Raw genomic sequence first — 22,005 nt, forward strand, 5'->3', positions numbered from 1 at the left:
TTCTCATTTCCTAATTTTTTATGGTGGTTACGAGATTGCAAATCTGTCAAACACATGCAGAAATTCTAATTTGATAGTGAAAATAACAGATAAAATGAAATGTTAAAAATATTTCATTTGTGAAATTTGAGGATTTTTTTTCATAAAAGTATTTTTATCTTAAAATAAAAATTACTCTGCATGTTGTCTAGTCAATGTTGTGAAAGAAAAAATTGATAAGAAAATCTGTAAATATCTTAATATTTAATTTAAAAAACTGATATTTCGTGTATGAAAGCACTGTAATGTTTACTAACAACCTACAAAATATTGTAAACATATGCATATAGTATCAAAAATCATTGTATAATTACTCTCATGGATGCCTGTGTGGTTATGAACTGGGTGGATTCTATCTAAACCATAATGAAAGGGTTAACATCCTAAAAGAGAGGATACGACAGGAGGCATCTGATGTTAAATTTGGTAGATTTGTAACAAAATCAAAATTGAGGCAATTATTGCTTCTTTGAGCAATGACAGTTTTATAGTGAGTAACTTATGTTTAATTTTTAACATTTTAGATGAAAAGATACCTAAAGAAAATGTATCACACCAGGGGAAATTTAGTTTTTTTAATATTGCCTTGCAGAATTAAGAACTTAAAATTATTAAAATATGGATTATTAACTAAGATTTTAATGCTGTATTAAATGGTATAAACAAAAAATATTTTAATAAATGTTGTAATGTGTTACATTCAAACCGTTTTTAAATAACAATAAAATTATTACCTTTCAACTCAAACGTTTTTTTTTGGTGCACATGAGAAAGTTTAATGCTATATAATCAATCCTTTAAACTTGTTTGAATTTAATTAATTATATAAAATTAAACTTTCTCATGTGCACCAAAACAGTTTGAGTTGAATGGTAATATTTTTATTGTTATTTAAAAACTGATGTGTATACTAACTCAAATTTTATAAATTAGTCAGTGGTCTCTCTCTAAGCTGTGTATATTCATGGCCTTCAGAAACTTTACAGGTATCAAAAATCAAAGAAAGGTGAATTACAAGTTACTGGGTAATATTTTCATGTAGAAAATATGGATCTACAATATGAATAATACCATGTCCAAGATAATATTGCAGCTTATAGCTGCTCAAAAAAAAACGTTGTTTAGCTTTTAAAATTAACTAAAACTGCCTAGGAACATATAAATAGTTTTAAGAGGCATATGTAGTCCACACAACAGAAAAACAATTTAGAGGGAATGTTGACAAAATGTAACAAATATTTCATAAAATATGTTTCCTTACATATACACATAGCTATTCTCTTTGAGTGCTTCCCTCTGTATGCAAAGTATTGCCATGTGTCATAAGCATTGAAATTCCCACAATCCACCTGATTCACAATTCATATCAACAACCCTCTACCAGCACATGGCACGTGACTCTATTCTACCTAACTATTACTTCTCACTTGGTAGTTATTGAGTGCAGCTGTGTTTAACATTGTTTTGGTTTTCATATAATATTTTCTTAAATTTTTAAATTAATACCTAACCTTTTTGTTTAGTTTTTACAGTTTGTGCACTATTTGTTTTGTTTTTTACCAAGTTTTTAATTTCAAACTTTTGAAGTTTATTTAAAGGCTTCCACATAGTATTACTAATACTTTGTGGATATATTTTTTATCTCTTTTCATATTTATTTTATTGATATACCTGTGTCTTTGTAAATTATTTTTTTCCTATTTATTACTTTCTTTCCAGGGGAATGTTCCTTTTAAGTCTAGGTTTCCACTCAGTTGCAAGGTATACTACTAATCAGACCAAATTCTGCCAACTGTGAGACATACTGAGGTATATTATTTCCACCTAGTAACTCAGTCACTCCAACCCCATGCAGTGGGTTCCAGACTGGTGTTGCATTGTCTTCAGTCTGATTACCCTACAGATTATGGTTACATGGCAAGTGCTGTTGTTGATAGATGTGTTCTAGCATCTGTGCACAAGGTAACTTAAGAAAGGTTGTATGGGTGGCTGATTTTAACAATCTTGATGTATACCCCTGGCCAGTAATGCAGGTTGCTGAGATGGGATGTATATTTCATTTCACCCCTCTGATTGATATTTCTCAATCTATCATCATCTAGATTTCAGTTCCTAGTGAATACCTTTAGATTGGAGCTAACCAACCAACATAAATACTCAAACAAGTGTTGATCATGATTCCTTATCCTACCTTGGTTTAGGGGTTTTGTCACATGCAGTCTTCCTCTGTGCAGTGGTTCTCTAGTGTCTGTGCAGTCTTATCCAAAGGGTGTTGTTCACATGTGTTATAAATTGGTGGATCCTGGAGGTTAAGGTTGAGCACTCATGTGCATCAATATCTATGTGTTCCTATCTGGAGGATGATGTTACATTGGGTAAATGTTCCTCTAGTGCTCCACCTCAGGGTTTTCATTACCTTTGTGGAATAATTCCAGTTAGTTTTGGATTTCATGTGAACTGCTACATTGTCACATTCCTCCCTACAGTCATTTGAACATGAGGTAACCAGATGATTTTTTTTTTATGGATGTGAATTTGTACACGTGGAATGTTTTGTAAATCAATAAGAAAATTGTCTCTGTCATTCTACTCAACTTAAAATGAAAATGGCATGGACCCTTCTACCATGAGCAAGATAATGTGTGACAGGTGCCATCTGATTTTAGATTAGAGTTGACTTATTGGGGATGGTCTAATGAGCCCTAACTGCTCTACATCATGGGGCATATCCATTTTATTTTCCCCACCTTCCTGTTTGTGGATTGAGATCCTACATTCATTTCTGTGATTTCGGTTTAAAGCTGCCCAGTGTACTTCCCTTATTTGAATGTGCTTCTCATTTTCTGCCTGTATATGTAACATCTATTCACATACAGGGCAAAGAGTATTCCAGGTACAGAAGTGATGGAGGACCACACATGCAAACTACATGTTCATATTTCTTGGTTATTCTTCAGATGATTTCTAAAATAGTTATCTATATCCCTCACACAAGTCTCTTAACCAGGGATATGTGGGATTCTAGCTATACGTTTGAGCAGAGGTATGATACTGTATTGGTAGTTATAATTTATTTTCAGTAGGTACTTGCTTTTTCTCACACTATCCACTTAAAAATAGTGTTTGTTTTCTTCCTAATCTCAAAGTAAAAGTTAAGTAGAATTGAGTAGAAGGAGTCATGGGTCAGAAAGCTGTATCACACACATATTGGAAGGTTGTAACGTGACAATTTATATGCAAAAACACTATGAACCACATAGATCATAAGGTAGGTTGGGTTTCTAAGGCGAATGTTATGTATATAGGAGGTACCACTGAACAAAAGTTGCTATATATGTATGTGAAAGGAGGTCATTACCTGTCAGAAATAAATTTTCAGTATAGCAAAATTATAACTTCTTCCATGTTTTTTGTAAGGTGGTTGAATATCTGTGTTATGAGAAAATTAAGAGACTAGTGACTGGTCCTGGACTCATACAGTCTTTAAGTAGTTAAAACTGTTTTAAGTTATATTTATTTAATTTTACTTTATGCTTGTGTAAAACATACCAACCATCCTGTTATACATTTTTACTTCAAGTTGGTGTTTTGTCATTATGAATATCTCTATACAGTTATTATATATACTGCTATAATTAAAACATTCCACTTGTTTGTTTACATTTACAAGATATCTATACACAGTGGTTATATACTGCTATAATTAAAACATCCCACCTGTTTGTTTACATTTACAAGATATCTATACACAGTGATTGTATACTGCTATAATTAAAACATCCCACCTGTTTGTTTACATTTACAAGATATCTATTCACAGTGGTTATATACTGCTATAATTAAAACATTCCACCTGTTTGTTTACATTTACAAGATATCTATACACAGTGGTTATATACTGCTATAATTAAAACATCCCACTTGTTTGTTTACATTTACAAGATATCTATACACAGTGATTGTATACTGCTATAATTAAAACATCCCACCTGTTTGTTTACATTTACAAGATATCTATTCACAGTGGTTATATACTGCTATAATTAAAACATTCCACTTGTTTGTTTACATTTACAAGATATCTATACACAGTGGTTATATACTGATATAATTAAAACATCCCACTTGTTTGTTTACATTTACAAGATATCTAGACACAGAGGTTATATACTGCTCTAATTAAAACATTCCACTTGTTTGTTTGCATTTACAAGATATCTATACACAGAGGTTATATACTGCTATAATTAAAACATCCCATCTGTTTGTTTACATTTACAAGATATCTATACACAGTGGTTATATACTGCTCTAAATAAAACATTCCACTTGTCTGTTTACATTTACAAGATATCTATACACAGTGGTTATATACTGCTATAATTAAAATATTCCACTTGTTTGTTTACATTTACAAGATATCTATACACAGTGGTTATATACTGCTCTAATTAAAACATCCCACCTGTTTGTTTGCATGTACAAGATATCTATACACAGAGGTTATATACTGCTCTAATTAAAACATTCCACTTGTTTGTTTGCATTTACAAGATATCTATACACAGAGGTTATATACTGCTATAATTAAAACATTCCACTTGTTTGTTTGTATTTACAAGATATCTATACACAGTGGTTATATACTGCTCTAATTAAAACATCCCACCTGTTTGTTTGCATTTACAAGATATCTATACACAGTGGTTATATACTGCTCTAATTAAAACATTCCACTTGTTTGTTTGCATGTACAAGATATCTATACACAGAGGTTATATACTGCTATAATTAAAACATCCCACCTGTTTGTTTGCATTTACAAGATATCTATACACAGTGGTTATATACTGCTATAATTAAAACATCCCACCTGTTTGTTTGCATTTACAAGATATCTATACACAGTGGTTATATACTGCTCTAATTAAAACATTCCACTTGTTTGTTTGTATTTACAAGATATCTATACACAGTGGTTATATACTGCTATAATTAAAACATTCCACTTGTCTGTTTACATTTACAAGATATCTATACACAGTGGTTATATACTGCTCTAATTAAAACATACCACCTGTTTGTTTACATTTACAAGATATCTATACACAGTGGTTATATACTGCTCCAATTAAAACATTCCACTTGTTTGTTTGCATGTACAAGATATCTATACACAGTGGTTATATACTGCTCTAATTAAAACATTCCACTTGTTTGTTTGCATGTACAAGATATCTATACACAGAGGTTATATACTGCTATAATTAAAACATTCCACTTGTTTGTTTGTATTTACAAGATATCTATACACAGTGGTTATATACTGCTATAATTAAAACATTTCACTTGTTTGTTTACATTTACAAGATATCTATACACAGTGATTGTATACTGCTATAATTAATACATCCCACCTGTTTGTTTACATTTACAAGATATCTATACACAGTGGTTATATACTGCTACAATTAAAACATCCCACCTGTTTGTTTACATTTACAAGATATCTATACACAGTGATTGTATACTGCTATAATTAATACATCCCACCTGTTTGTTTACATTTACAAGATATCTATACACAGTGATTGTATACTGCTATAATTAAAACATCCCACCTGTTTGTTTACATTTACAAGATATCTATACACAGTGGTTATATACTGCTATAACTAAAACATTCCACCTGTTTGTTTACATTTACAAGATCTCTATACACAGTGGTTATATACTGCTATAATTAAAACATCCCACCTGTTTGTTTACATTTACAAGATATCTATACACGGTGATTGTATACTGCTATAATTAAAACATTCCACCTGTTTGTTTACATTTACAAGATATCTATACACAGAGGTTATATACTGCTATAATTAAAATATTCCACTTGTTTGTTTACATTTACAAGATATCTATACACAGGTTATATACTGCTATAATTAAAACATTCCACTTGTTTGTTTACATTTACAAGATATCTATACACAGGTTATATACTGCTATAATTAAAACATTCCACCTGTTTGTTTACATTTACAAGATATCTATACACAGTGGTTATATACTGCTATAATTAAAACATTCCACTTGTTTGTTTGCATGTACAAGATATCTATACACAGTGGTTATATACTGCTATAATTAAAACATTCCACTTGTATGTTTACATTTACAAGATATCTATACACAGTGGTTATATACTGCTCTAATTAAAACATCCCACCTGTTTGTTTGCATTTACAAGATATCTATACACAGTGGTTATATACTGCTCTAATTAAAACATTCCACTTGTTTGTTTGCATGTACAAGATATCTATACACAGAGGTTATATACTGCTATAATTAAAACATCCCACCTGTTTGTTTGCATTTACAAGATATCTATACACAGTGGTTATATACTGCTATAATTAAAACATCCCACCTGTTTGTTTGCATTTACAAGATATCTATACACAGTGGTTATATACTGCTCTAATTAAAACATTCCACTTGTTTGTTTGTATTTACAAGATATCTATACACAGTGGTTATATACTGCTATAATTAAAACATTCCACTTGTCTGTTTACATTTACAAGATATCTATACACAGTGGTTATATACTGCTCTAATTAAAACATACCACCTGTTTGTTTACATTTACAAGATATCTATACACAGTGGTTATATACTGCTCCAATTAAAACATTCCACTTGTTTGTTTGCATGTACAAGATATCTATACACAGTGGTTATATACTGCTCTAATTAAAACATTCCACTTGTTTGTTTGCATGTACAAGATATCTATACACAGAGGTTATATACTGCTATAATTAAAACATTCCACTTGTTTGTTTGTATTTACAAGATATCTATACACAGTGGTTATATACTGCTACAATTAAAACATCCCACCTGTTTGTTTACATTTACAAGATATCTATACACAGTGATTGTATACTGCTACAATTAAAACATCCCACCTGTTTGTTTACATTTACAAGATATCTATACACAGTGATTGTATACTGCTATAATTAAAACATCCCACCTGTTTGTTTACATTTACAAGATATCTATACACAGTGATTGTATACTGCTATAATTAAAACATTCCACCTGTTTGTTTACATTTACAAGATATCTATACACAGTGGTTATATACTGCTATAACTAAAACATTCCACCTGTTTGTTTACATTTACAAGATATCTATACACAGTGGTTATATACTGCTATAATTAAAACATCCCACCTGTTTGTTTACATTTACAAGATATCTATACACGGTGATTGTATACTGCTATAATTAAAACATTCCACCTGTTTGTTTACATTTACAAGATATCTATACACAGAGGTTATATACTGCTATAATTAAAATATTCCACTTGTTTGTTTACATTTACAAGATATCTATACACAGGTTATATACTGCTATAATTAAAACATTCCACTTGTTTGTTTACATTTACAAGATATCTATACACAGGTTATATACTGCTATAATTAAAACATTCCACTTGTTTGTTTACATTTACAAGATATCTATACACAGTGGTTATATACTGCTATAATTAAAACATTCCACTTGTTTGTTTGCATGTACAAGATATCTATACACAGTGGTTATATACTGCTATAATTAAAACATTCCACTTGTATGTTTACATTTACAAGATATCTATACACAGTGGTTATATACTGCTATAATTAAAACATCCCACCTGTTTGTTTACATTTACAAGATATCTATACACAGTGGTTATATACTGCTCTAATTAAAACATTCCACTTGTTTGTTTGCATGTACAAGATATCTATACACAGAGGTTATATACTGCTATAATTAAAACATTCCACTTGTTTGTTTGTATTTACAAGATATCTATACACAGAGGTTATATACTGCTATAATTAAAACATTCCACCTGTTTGTTTACATTTACAAGATATCTATACACAGTGATTGTATACTGCTATAATTAAAACATCCCACCTGTTTGTTTACATTTACAAGATATCTATACACGGTGATTGTATACTGCTATAATTAAAACATTCCACTTGTTTGTTTGTATTTACAAGATATCTATACACAGTGGTTATATACTGCTACAATTAAAACATCCCACCTGTTTGTTTACATTTACAAGATATCTATACACAGTGATTGTATACTGCTATAATTAAAACATCCCACCTGTTTGTTTACATTTACAAGATATCTATACACAGTGATTGTATACTGCTATAATTAAAACATCCCACCTGTTTGTTTACATTTACAAGATATCTATACACAGTGGTTATATACTGCTATAACTAAAACATTCCACCTGTTTGTTTACATTTACAAGATATCTATACACAGTGGTTATATACTGCTATAATTAAAACATCCCACCTGTTTGTTTACATTTACAAGATATCTATACACGGTGATTGTATACTGCTATAATTAAAACATTCCACCTGTTTGTTTACATTTACAAGATATCTATACACAGAGGTTATATACTGCTATAATTAAAATATTCCACTTGTTTGTTTACATTTACAAGATATCTATACACCGGTTATATACTGCTATAATTAAAACATTCCACTTGTTTGTTTACATTTACAAGATATCTATACACAGGTTATATACTGCTATAATTAAAACATTCCACTTGTTTGTTTACATTTACAAGATATCTATACACAGTGGTTATATACTGCTATAATTAAAACATTCCACCTGTTTGTTTACATTTACAAGATATCTATACACAGAGGTTATATACTGCTATAATTAAAACATTCCACCTGTTTGTTTACATTTACAAGATATCTATACACAGAGGTTATATACTGCTATAATTAAAACATTCCACCTGTTTGTTTACATTTACAAGATATCTATACACAGAGGTTATATACTGCTATAATTAAAACATTCCACTTGTTTGTTTACATTTACAAGATATTTATACACAGTGATTACATACTGCTATAACTTAAACATAAGTACCATAATAACTGATAGTACAGATCATGATGAAAGAAAATGGTTATTTTAAAACCATATACAGATGTCTGAATATGAATAATGACTATCTCACAGTATTGGTTTAGTAAAACAAAATCTTCTTAAATCAAATTTTCATGTAAGTAAATGATTTTCTTTCCTGAGTAGCTTACAGACAAAATCATAAACCTTATTATTTTGGAGAATTCTTCTGTTTGGTGTCCAGTTATTCCTTTTGTGTAGCAAAAAGAGTACTAGTTAGTGTGTATCTATAAAATGGGTGGTGCACAACTTTGGGCTGATCACTATATTTGAGGGTGGATTTATCCAAATGAATAATATAATTGAATCAGTATACATGCACCACAATCTTTGTATTACTGGTGCAGAAAAATATTAATAATAAAAAGGAAACAATTATAATTGAAATAATGTTTAATTTTATAAGACAAATGGGGATTTATAAAAAGAAAACCTATCTAGCTATGATAATATGAAATGTTTTGAAAGAAGAGAGTCAAATGTTAACACTACTCTGGCTCTGACTAATATAATTACAGTGATTTGCCAAAGTAGGGATAACATTGTTTAAATCTAAAGTAACTCAGTTTTTATAGTTTTGATTTTGTTTTTCAATTTTTTAAATATTTCTTTAGCATTAAAACTTTTTATGTTACTCTAACCTAGCTAGGTTAATTGCATGTTGAACCCTTCTTGTCTTTATGAAATTTAGAAAATTTTTCCTGTTTCTGTTGGTCTGCATGTGTGTGTTAAGACTGTAGTTTTTCAATCCAATATAATTGACTGTAAAACTTTAAGAAGTGTTTAAAAATATTGTTTTGTTGATGTATAAAAACATTTGCTCTGTGGCACTTTCATACAAATAATACTGAATTGAAAATATAAATTGTTGATACTTGCTTTTTGTTTATTATTATTAGGTGTACTTTTAGTATGGAAATATGAATGTTGTCTTAGTATTAGTTTTTATACACTGTATCTGCCAGGAGTGTAGTTATTAGTTTTAGGTGTGCTTTTGGTATGGAAATATGAAAGTTGTCTCAGTATTAGATTTTATAGACTTCATCTGCTATCACCACACTCCTGGCAGATGCAGTCTATAAAAAACCAATACTGAGACAACTTTCATATTTCCATACTGAAAGCATACCTACTAATAATAAACAAAAAACAAGTATGATGATGATAAAAACATTGTCATAAATACTTCAAGTGATAGAGTTCGTAGAGTCTTCAAATCTGTTACAGTCTCTTTTGTTTAAAGTTCCTTGAAAGCTGAATTTTATTTCTACACTTAATGTGTGTCTTAGTTTGTTCTCCAAGAAGCATATTTTAACACTTGTTTTATGTGATCATTTCTTTACAGGATGTACAAGTAGCAACTAAATTTCTTCCAGCAGTTATGTCCCTGATGGTGGATGACCAGGTAATTGATATATGCATTCTTAAACTGTGTATGAACACTTGTAAAGTGTTTTAGTCATCTGTTCAAATTTTAAAAGTTAGTGATATTTTCATATTTTTAATCTAATTTTGTGCAAGTTTGTGAGACACTAAAGAGTTTTCAAGTATTATCTTATTACAATTCATAAAATGAACTTTGTTGGTATAATTTTCAGTTGATAAATATATCATCATTTAGTACTGTTATTTTTACATTATGAATTTGGAAAGCTTCCAGAAAAGTAATTGGTTAATAAGTTCAGGTCTATTTATTAATAGTGTTTAGCAGTTTAGTTTTTATGGCAGTATTAAAATTCAATAATAATTATTTAATTTTTGAATATCTAAACTTTGTAACATGTTTTTTTATGCAGTCTTACTATTATTGAAAAGTTACCAAGTTTCACGAAGGTATATTAAATGGTATCAAAAGAAACTTTTTACAGGGTTTAAAAACAGCTATCAGTCATATACCTGGAGATAGTACAGCTTTTGTTTGGATTTCTAGAGATAACTGCTCAACTTTGAAAACAAATTAAAAATTAGTTCTAAATTTGTTATCTGGTAAATTGGAATTTTGTGAAACTTGATTAAAGACGTTAAAGATGATTCTTTACAGTAAGTGATTAATTGAAAAGAAATATCAATCTTAACCTTTTTTGTTTAAATTACTTATCCATGTGTTATATTTTCTCTTCTAAATATAAATCAACAGGCTTACACAGAGTTCTGTGTGTGAGAAACTGTGTTTATAATGGTATGATAACATCAGGTTGTAAAGTCACGTCTTCGTTTTCTTGTCATTGTATCAAATGAGATGATTTGAAATAATACAAGTTATGTAGTTGTATATAAGTGTTATAAATATTGAAAGACAAGAAACTAAAATAGTACAGTAACATTGAGGTTGTGTATCTGTTCTGTAATCAGTTAGAGGGACTGTTTTAAAATAATGTAGTAACATATAGAATATGTAGTTATATATAAGTGTTTTGTTATAAATATTGATAGACTAAAATTGTATAATGTCAGTTTGTGTTACATTGAATTTGTATTTTGTTATTTTATCAAAATTCAGTTTATTTTCTTAAACCCATTTTTATTGTACAAAGTGTAAAAGTTTGTTATTTACAGCCTGACTAAAAGTTGAGATTTGTTTGGGGAGCAGAATTTACATTTATTAATCACACACACACAAACATATACAAATCATTACGTTTGTATAATGCTACCAGTATTTTAATATTCCAATATGATGTCTTACCTCTTTCACAAGTAGCTTTCCTTAACTTATACTGCCCTCTTTGTACTTAAGTCTTTGCTTGCTACTTGTCTTATACTCCCAGCTGTTGCGTGTATTCACGTGAGACATCTATATGCTATCATGCAAATGATTATGCACACTATTCCACCAATAAGAGTGCAGCACAACTTCTATTATCATTGGTGTTTTGTATTCTGTGAAACCCAAAATCATTTCTGAGTTGACAGTTACACTACTAGTACAATGCGTTTCTACTGATTGTTGTCCTTGAATAGTTCTTTCATTTGTCTTCCTCATGTTTTGAATATTGTTGAAGGACTATTTTTTCAAATTTTTTCAAGTCATACTGTTTTTTAGTTTTCACTTTATTGAATTCCTTTTATATCTTCAGTTCTCCTTTTTGCAATGAGATTTGTTTGTCATAGTATTGTAGTTACAAGTCACAACCACCACTGTTGTTATTATTGCAGCTGATATTCCTCTCACTTTAGTAGCTTTAGAGTAAGTTTTTTCAGCTCAAGAAGTAACAGCTCTGGTTTTAAGAGAGGTGGTTATCATTATGCAGTCTTCTGCTATCACCTGATGATTGTCCTCTCGTATCGTGTGCAGGTGTGCCTGAACATGGTAATTAGGATTTGGACAGTCTGTTTCTTCCTTCTGCCTATACTTTACAGTTTTGTTTCATTTTGAGAGAGGTGCCCAAGCCTCCTCCTATTGTTGACTTAATCAATCAGGTATGTTATAATTTTTGCTTGTCTCCTATTTCATACAATTCCTTACCTGCCCTCTTCAGTCTAGTATTTCCTCTCTCACTGGATATTGTAATTGATTTGGTGTCTAGTTACATTCAGAAGACATTGTGCTATGTGATCCCATACCCTCTGGATATACATGCTTTAGTATATCTTCATTCTGTTTCTCTATTTCAACTCAGAATCATTCAGATTGTTTGTCCCTTTATGCAATTTGAATCCCAATACTTTGGTTTTCCCTTTTACAGTTTCAGTCTTCCTGAATTTGGCTCAGAATCTCAGATTTTTCACTCTGGTATGTCTATTTCCTCTTCTGCCTTTTCTTAGCACACGTGGCTCCTTTGATGTTGCTTGGAAAGCCCTTTTGTTTAGAGAGTGTTTGCCTCCTTCTTCATTGTGTTATTTGTATATGGTTCATTTTCTGCAGCAGGAGGTTTTAGGAGGCATTCCTGACTTTTTGAACACTGATACACTGTTGCATGCCTCTCTTTCTTGCTTGACCTCCTTTTTCTCCCACCACCTACTGAACCTGTTTCTATGTCTCACCCACTTTCTTTCTCTCCCTAACCAGTTTCTGGCCTCGTGTATTTCTGGGGCACCATTCTAGGAATAATAGAAGATCTCAGTGACTGAGTTCGGGGTCTGGGTCCTAATGAACCAATTCCTGCTTGCAGCTTTTAGGGGCAGTTTGGGACTTGTTTTGCAGGAATCTCAATATACAGAGGATACCTTTGTTTTGGATATTTATTCCTGTCTATCAGCTCCAGGAAGATCAAAAATGATCCCCCTGTTATCAATCTTTTGTCTTTCAACTTCTTCTTGGTCATCCCTTGTTTCATCATGAAGTCACACTTTGCCTTTCATTGGGTTTTAAATCTTTGTCTGTGGATGACAAAGGATGATGTATGGGATACATACCTGCACATTCCCATCTGCCCTACATCTAGATATTATCTTTGTTTTGTCCATTAGGGGTGTGTGTTTCAGCTAGTTGCTCTTTTGTTCAGGCTTACCTAGGCTCTTTACTTTTTCTTCAGGTGGTGCAGGCATTTGCCCATCTTTTTCTTTCTCAGGATCATCATTTCTACTATAACAAGGATGATTGGCTACTTCTAGCAGGACTCATATGCTAACTGCCCTTCATACTCAGTTTTTTCCAAAATAAATTGCTTGGGTTGGTGCAGGTGGAGAAGTCTCTTCTCACCTCAGTACAATATCTAATTCATCTTGGGGTGTTGTAAAGTTCTCCAGTGAGACAGGTTCAACTTTCCCTTTCAATTGAGAACTTTGGAACTGTGAATTTACAGCCTCTCCTCTTTTGCTTCTCCCACTACACACTTTCTATACAAACCTTTTTTTTCCTTCTGTTGGTGAGCAGACATTGTTGATCTTGTGTTCACCACTGATGTCTACTGCACCTTATTTCACTATTCCTATGTGGTCCGTTTCCCTGGTTGTTTTTGCTGCCTAAATCTTCAACCACATGGGAGGGAATCCTGCTCTCACACCTATCTCCTTTTTCTTCATACCACACTTTTATAACTGTTCCAACCCTACTTACCTCCTATATACAGTCAGTGCTTTCCACTGTTACATGGCACATTCTATTTTCTTCTGTGGTTCCCTTTGTTTACTTCATGAAATTTCTCCCAGTCCTTTAACTTTTCTTCTATTCTCCATACAGGCTAGATTTGTCATCTACATCAACTGGCTTATTCTTTCCCTTTCACCCAAAATTCATAGTCCTATCTGTATCTCGTCACATCAAATCCATTATTTTACTGTATCCCAGCTTGATCTTTTCCATCATCTGTCAAAGGACATCACTTGTGCTAGTATGTGGACCACTCTCTATATCTTCACTGATTATTATCTTCCTCATCTGGCTGTTTCTTGTTCTGTGACTTTTCATTCTCCTCCTTCTGACAGTTTGTGCTGTAAGTAGATAAGTGTTATTTTATTTTTTCCACATTTTCTTTTAGAGGCACTTTTTTGAGTTTTAGGATCCCATTTTATGGTGAATGTTGCCTGACCAAGTATACTTGTTCTTAAATTTTGCACTATAAGACCTATATGCCAGATATGCCCACTGTTGAGATGGGTTTCTCCACACAACTGCTTGTAGGTATTCATCGTGGTGTTTTGCTTCATACAGATGTACAACACAGTCTGTGCAGTCATCGACTAACATTAGTAAAGCAGACGGGGATTGGGGGATTGCTTCCCATCCTCAATCATCTATGTATTGTAGGTTAATGGATTGGTATGCTTTTCAAAATATGGTGTTGCAGTCATCCATTTTATTGTCTTTGGTGCAATTACTACAAAACACTATTCCCTCTTCTTCTAATAAAGTATGGGAGTCCTGGCCATTGGGGTGGTGAATCAATTCCACTCAACTAAGACTAGGACACTGAGTTTCTGCTGATGTATATCATATTAACAATTCTCTTACCATGGACCTAACTTAAATTACAGATGCCATCAGGTAATGGGTAATGCATTCTGCCAACATGGATTTTGCCACTCTGGCTGAGGCACCCTTCTTTCTACTGTCCCCTGGATGTTGGTTTGCAGGCAGATATGGTGGTGATTAGAGCTGAATCAGCCATATGATTCCTCACATATGTATGGCCAGTTACCTTCCCCCAACTGTAGACTAGGAAATATATTCCCAGTGTCACATGGTACTGAACTTTACTGTCCACCTTTCTACCATCCCTTGACGTTGGTTTCTGGCAGATATAGTAGTGGTTCTGTGAAAAGTGCATACTTGATTATGCAGGAGTCTTTCCTGTGATTCCGGCCATATTGTAACAATTTCAAGTTGGCAAAGAGTATATCTAACTGAGGATTTGTGCTGTTTCCCACTAAAGTGCCAGGAGGAGAGAGGTTACTTTTTGTTCATTCTCACACCCTTTAGAAATTGCCCAAAGTAAGATCATCATCTCACTGAACCCTCTGCCAGCATGGTAAGATATTCTAGCTATTTCTGAGGAGAAATAAGCCACTGTTCTAGAAAATTCACATTCTCCTACACTAAAGTGTATTTCTGATAAATATTCATCTTTCATTTCCCATCTGACCTCATCTCTTCCTGAATATGTTTTTGTATGTACTGCCCAACCTCAAAGTGATTACAGGCTAAATAGAAGAGAGGACATTTGTGATGATAGGAGTTGTGTTGCATTTCTATTGCTGAAAAATTACTGCATGACAGTGAATAAAACTGGAGTACGTGGAAGTATCAAGGTTAGTGGCAGGCAACAATCTGAGCATATAGAGGGTAGTATTAAGTCAAGCTATTTGTAAGAGTAGCTAAGTATCTATCAGAAATACATTTTTAGTGTAGGAAAATGTTAACTTTTCTACAGATATGTTGAAAACTTAGATTCAGCTGATTTAGTTATTAGTATAATGTTTTTTTTAATATTGGTATTTCAAGTGTATCCCACTTTTATATTTGTGTCTTGTGTAGGTACGAAGCTTGAACTCTAAACTACCTCCTGATGACAGAGAAACTGCCATCACAACTATTGAACATTCTGGACCTCCTCCTGATGCCTATCAAGCATATTTACAAGAAAATGGAGTAGCGAGTATCATAGCAATGTATTACACTCTCCACACAGGTTAGTTTACTAGAGTAATTTACCACTTTATTATACATGTGGATTTACATTAATTTAATATACACACTAAGTTATTGTTTAATTCACCAGAGTAACATTATACACTTTAAACAGTAACAATGGTGTGACCCCTTTTCAACAGAATTAAGTATAATGATTATCTTTGTAGTTAATTTTCAATTTTATGTCTATTGATGGAAGTTTATGTATGTTTTTCTATAGTTTTTCACATAAATTGATATGAAACTTCAGTAGCCCTGAGATTTGTGAAGCAGCTGAAGTGTTGAAAAATATGTAAAACTGTAGGTTGCCCTGGGATTCTGGGAAACAGTGTTGACAAGTATGTGAAACTGTAGGTAGCCCTGGGATTCTAGGAAACAGAGTGTTGTCAAGTATGTGAAACTGTAGGTAGCCCTAAGATTCTAGGAAACAGAGTGTTGACAAGTATGTGAAACTGTAGGTAGCCCTAAGATTCTAGGAAACAGAGTGTTGACAAGTATGTGAAACTGTAGGTAGCCCTAAGATTCTAGGAAACAGAGTGTTGACAAGTATGTGAAACTGTAGGTTGCCCTGGGATTCTGGGAAACAGTGTTGACAAGTATGTGAAACTGTAGGTTGCCCTGGGATTCTGGGAAACAGTGTTGACAAGTATGTGAAACTGTAGGTAGCCCTGGGATTCTAGGAAACAGAGTGTTGACAAGTATGTGAAACTGTAGGTAGCCCTGGGATTCTAGGAAACAGAGTGTTGTCCAGTATGTGAAACTGTAGGTAGCCCTGAGATTCTAGGAAACAGAGTGTTGACAAGTATATGAAACTGCAGGTAGCCCTGGGAAAGAGTGTGTTGACAAGTATGTGAAACCATGAGTAACCCAGGAATTTTATGAAGCAACTAGTTTTGTTAAGTATCTTAAACTTTAGTAGCTGTGGCATTTTGGAAATCATATTCAGTGTTTTGATACATTTTAAGTATAATTTGGCCATTTGTTTACTTTGACTGAGCTGAGAAGTGTCAATAAAAGATTAAAGAATTGCTTTTAAACATTATCCAATACTTTTATTGATATTGAAAGATTTAAAGCTTACTGTTTGTGATCAACATAATTTTAAATGCTTGTTTCAGCTCGTCAGAAAGACCGTCAAGGACTGATGAGAGTGTTAGGAACATTAGCAAATTGTGAGAGTGACAGAGCCTTTGAAGATCCATTTCTTCACAGTCTTGTTGCTGTATTGATTCCACTTGCAGATGAATTTGCAGCTGAAGATTTTTGCACAGTTGTGTTTGATGAGTTTTTTCTCACAGGAATGGCAAGAGAGAATGTTGTTCGCCACATGATTGAACTTTTAAACCACATACACCACAAGTTACCAGCGAGTCGACTGGATGGCTTGACAAAGGCATTGCAGCCAATGGCACAGGTATTCTATACTATGTGTATATAATTCTTCCTTGACATTAATAAACAATAAAATGATTATAATTTGACCAAAACCTTTTCAGACTATAGTTAATTTGTTTATAACTATCATTATATCCAAACCTTGGCAGAATTTCTTTGTGTAGCTCATTGAATGTGCATGACCAACTTTACTGGTACAATTTTTATACTTTCAGCATTGTGTTAAAAGTGGAGTGATTCGAGACATAATTCATGGTGTTTGACTGTGAAGAAGAAAGACACGTTAATTGTTTTAAATTTGTTTGTTCAAACGTTTTTCTAACATCATGATGTTAATGGTGATTGCAACTTTATTTTGTTAATTAGTTTCTTAATATTACATATATTTACTTATTCTTTTTACATATTTGGAAATGAAATTCTTGAATTACCTATGTTTTGGAAACTAGGAGACAGAGAAAACTTGTATAAAGTGAAATACTCACCCCTACTACTGAGTGCTCATGCTGTTTAAATGTTTATTTAGTTATTTGTGTTTTTAGCCTTAAGCTTGTATTAGGTATGTATTGGTTTGTTCATCATGAGTTGCACATGTTTTGGTACATTAAATTTGACATGTATATATTTTCAATTATAATTTAAAGTAAATATGATAAAGGAAAATTGGTAAACCTGAAACATGTCATTCATTAGTTAGGTGTCAGACCTTTCTTATTTCACTTTATTAATTTTAAATTATTTAGTTCAGAAACAAAGATTATTTTAAAATTATTGTAGCACTAGGGTAGTCATAGCTAGATAGATTTCTTGTTCAAACCTTTTTATTTCAGAAGTGTAATTATATAAACAGTAATTTTTTTAACTCACCAGTCTTGTTATTAACTGATTTTACAACTGATGTATTAGTAGTGAGATAAAGTTTAAAAATGTACTTTATATTACTTTAATATGTAATTTGTTAATTCTTTGTTTTTCAGCAAAATCCAGTAATTCAGTCAAAGTTCCAGTCTCTTGAAGAAAAAGTTCTGATTCATCAGCCTTCATGTTCTCAGCATCAAGATACCATAGATTCCCCATTGCTAAATGTACCAACTCCGGCTACTGCATAAAGAGATGTTTATTTGCCATTCATCCACTTTGCTACAACCTGTAGAAAGGTTCACTGCTGCTGTAACGTGTAGGATGTTTCATGTTATTGTGTATCCACTGCTGCTACAATCTTTAGAATGTGTTTTGTTGTTCGTTGTTTATCTACTATTGCTATTATTTGTAGAAAGTTTTATATTGTTGTGTATCTAATTCTAACAACATTTTTTTAAAAACTTGTGTTACTTTGCTGTCTAAAATTACATATATCAAGATACACTTCTTGCTGCTATGTTCACATTATCTGTCGTAAGTAAAAATGTGTTATGTTTTGTAAGCTTTACTCTATATCAAGGTATTATATTTGTTACATTGCATATATGTTGCTCTTCTGTACAAAAGTTTACTTCAAGTCTTGATGGTACGGTAAGCAAAGCTGAAATAGTTGTGTACTGCTCAGTGTTAAGAAAATTTATTAAAATATTAGATATGGCTACTGTGGCTTTCACTGAATATTAACATGTTTTGAAAAATCAACCTAAATGACAATGTTAAGTATTATATGGTTCAATAACATCACCTGTACAGAGTTGAATACATTATATTAAATAAACAACAACTACATTCAGTATAAAGTTGAAGTGGAATGGAACTTATCATTACAACATTTTGACATTTAGAGGTAAAGTGATGCCATCAAAAGTTAAAGGGTAAAGCATATAACAACCATTTTTAGTGGAAGATATACACTCCAATCATAAAGATGTGTTGAAACTGGGGATTTAATTTTTTAATATTGTTAAAATGACCCCTGGGAGAGTTTGTCCTCAAACAGTAGATGAATTATGCTAACAGGGAGAATTTATGTGTTTTTGGATATGACAGCCTTATGAAAGAGAAATCTGTAATGGAAACTTGACTGTTGTCAAGATGCATGGTCATCAAATAGAGCATGAGAAGACTTAGTAGCATATGGACTATAGCAGTGTGATGAGGCTTAACAGTTGTTTTAATATATTGTAGTGAATCTTCTGTATGGTTAGAGGGGTCTAAAAATATTTAATGGTGAAGAAAAGCAGAGTCAGATAAAGTTAACAGTAAATTATTTTAAAGTTTTTATTAAAATATTTAGTTGTCAAATAGTACCATTTAGAGGTATCAGAAATTCCAACAGTGTTAATTTACTGTATTGATCTGTGTCATTGTTTTCTAACAGTTTTACAAAAAGCATAAAACATCATTAAAATAAATTGTGCAGTAATGCATATTAACTGTAAGTAATGTTGAAAAGTTTATATCAGTCGTGTTATGTTCTATTTTTACTTTTATTTATTTAATATTTTAGAATAAAAACTGTTGACTTACGAGTTTTCAACCTCATTTAAGTAGGGTCTCTTATGTTTGCAGTGTGCATATTTTTACTTTTAAGTAGATTTTCTCATTAGTTCTTTTTGCTACTGCTGCTAGAGTCCAGCTGAGTACTGTACAGATATTAGTGTCTTTTAGTGGTTTTGTACATTATGTTGTACAGTCTGGTTTTCTTCTTCTGTTGGATTTACTGTTTATATCTATCAGTTACCTATAGTCATGTGAACCTTTGTGACAATTATGGTTCTTATTGATAGCTCAGCACTACGCTTCCATCTTAAGTCTCTCTAAACCTTGGATAGTGGGTATTCTTTCTTCTTATGAACTATTCCTTGTTCCTTTATGTTCTCATTTTTTTGTATCTATTTTTATGCCACTAAGATATTTTTTCTTATAATTCCCTGTTTTAGGTAAATATATTCCTCATTACAAGCAGTGGGTATTACTTTGTTTTCTGTTCTTCAGTTATAGATGCCTGACTACTGTCTCTTTATTTTTCAGTTTTGTAGGTACTGCTGGTATCCTTCACCTTCTGTTATGTTTTCTCTGTGACCATTCAAGTATTTTATTTCTTTTCCTTCAAAAAATGTTAACACATCTGTTGTTCTGTAACACAATGTCAGAGGTAAAAATTGTTCAGAAGTTTTTATAGTCATGTATGTTGAATTAGGTAATGTACATAACTGTGTGTTTTTATTATTTGCTCCAGCCCTCTTCCCCCTAAAAAAATTAGTTGAGGGACCAAAAGTTAACAAGAAGTTCTAGTGAAAGAGTTAGTTATAGCTTACTTCTAGTAACTGTGACACTGTCATTTAGTTCCTGGTCACATATTTCCCTTCCTTTTTCTTTTTTCCATTAAAATTCCTTATTGGATATTTTTGGCAAAACCATTGTATTAATGAGGTAAACTCTGATGAGACATATGTATTTTATATGTAACCCAAAACACAGTGAACACATGAAAATTAGAGACACCTGGGTACCTGATTGAATCAATAAAAGACCTACAAAAAAAAATACTTGGCTTGCTCAAATATCCTCAAAAGTTTTTGCTTTCTTATCCAGAAATTGTTGATGTTAAAATATAGACTTAAGACCATGGTTCTTATATCATTCTGTGTCTGTTATTCAAACATTAAAAGTGAAATTTCTGCCTTATAGTTTTGTTGTATCATAAAACCATCAATACTTCACTTTCTCACACCATTTTCTCAGTGCTATGTATCATTTATATCATTTGTATATTTTGCAATTGGAATCACTTGTACAAATTAAATTTGAAAAGTAATCTCTCTCAGTATATTTATAAATGTGGGTGATAATTGTGTATACCACGGATTAGAATACATGTATATGTGGAAGTGATCTTCCATGATCCATTAAGCATAAAGTTTCTTTCTTTCCACAAACATTTTAGTAGAATGTACAACAACAACCACATCTCAGGTTCTCTTTAAAGCTCTAGGCTACTTTTATAAATGCGTGTTTTATAGCTTATCCAAATTATATACATGCAAAATCCAATCCAGTGGATCTCATCTATAGCTGTTATAAACAATCTCATATTGTCTATTTTTGGCTACCACTTGTCATTTCAGTTCTCTTCCTCATTGGAATAATTTGCATGGCTATATGTCTGAATGCAGATACAACCAACAAACATTCTACTTTTCTAACCTTTATTATCTTCTTTGTCACAATAGTCCTTTTGGCAATAACTTTAGGGTCTAGCTTCTTATCTGTTTAAGACAGTTAGGTGGCCATCAGCCACTTCTCACCTACAGTTTTTGATTGTGTGGAAAGACATCTGTTCTGGATATTTTAATATGGTAGATGGTCATTAACCACTTCCCATCTACATTCATCAAACCTTGTACTTGATACTATGATAAGACATCTGTTTTAGATATTTTCATCTGGTAGATGGCCATCAACCACTTCTCATCTACATTCATCAGACCTTGAACTTGATGGTGTAATAAGATACCTGTTCTAG

General features: G+C 32.0%; 1 protein-coding gene across 5 annotated transcripts in view; it reads left to right on the plus strand.

The window, feature by feature from the left end:
* NELF-B (negative elongation factor B) overlaps window positions 1-19,135 on the plus strand; it is a 41,406-nt gene extending 22,271 nt beyond the window's left edge. For all 5 annotated transcript variants that reach the window (XM_076488585.1, XM_076488586.1, XM_076488582.1 and 2 more), the window contains 4 exons: window positions 10,434-10,493; window positions 16,005-16,158; window positions 17,279-17,574; window positions 18,533-19,135. In XM_076488585.1, the coding sequence (XP_076344700.1) occupies window positions 10,434-10,493; window positions 16,005-16,158; window positions 17,279-17,574; window positions 18,533-18,664 (642 nt within the window). In that variant the 3' untranslated portion in view covers window positions 18,665-19,135. The remainder of the gene's footprint in view (window positions 1-10,433; window positions 10,494-16,004; window positions 16,159-17,278; window positions 17,575-18,532) is intronic.
* Window positions 19,136-22,005: the final 2,870 nt, after the last annotated feature.

Source organism: Tachypleus tridentatus, chromosome 2, assembly GCF_004210375.1.
Source record: "Tachypleus tridentatus isolate NWPU-2018 chromosome 2, ASM421037v1, whole genome shotgun sequence".
NCBI classification, from domain to species: Eukaryota; Metazoa; Arthropoda; class Merostomata; order Xiphosura; family Limulidae; genus Tachypleus; species Tachypleus tridentatus.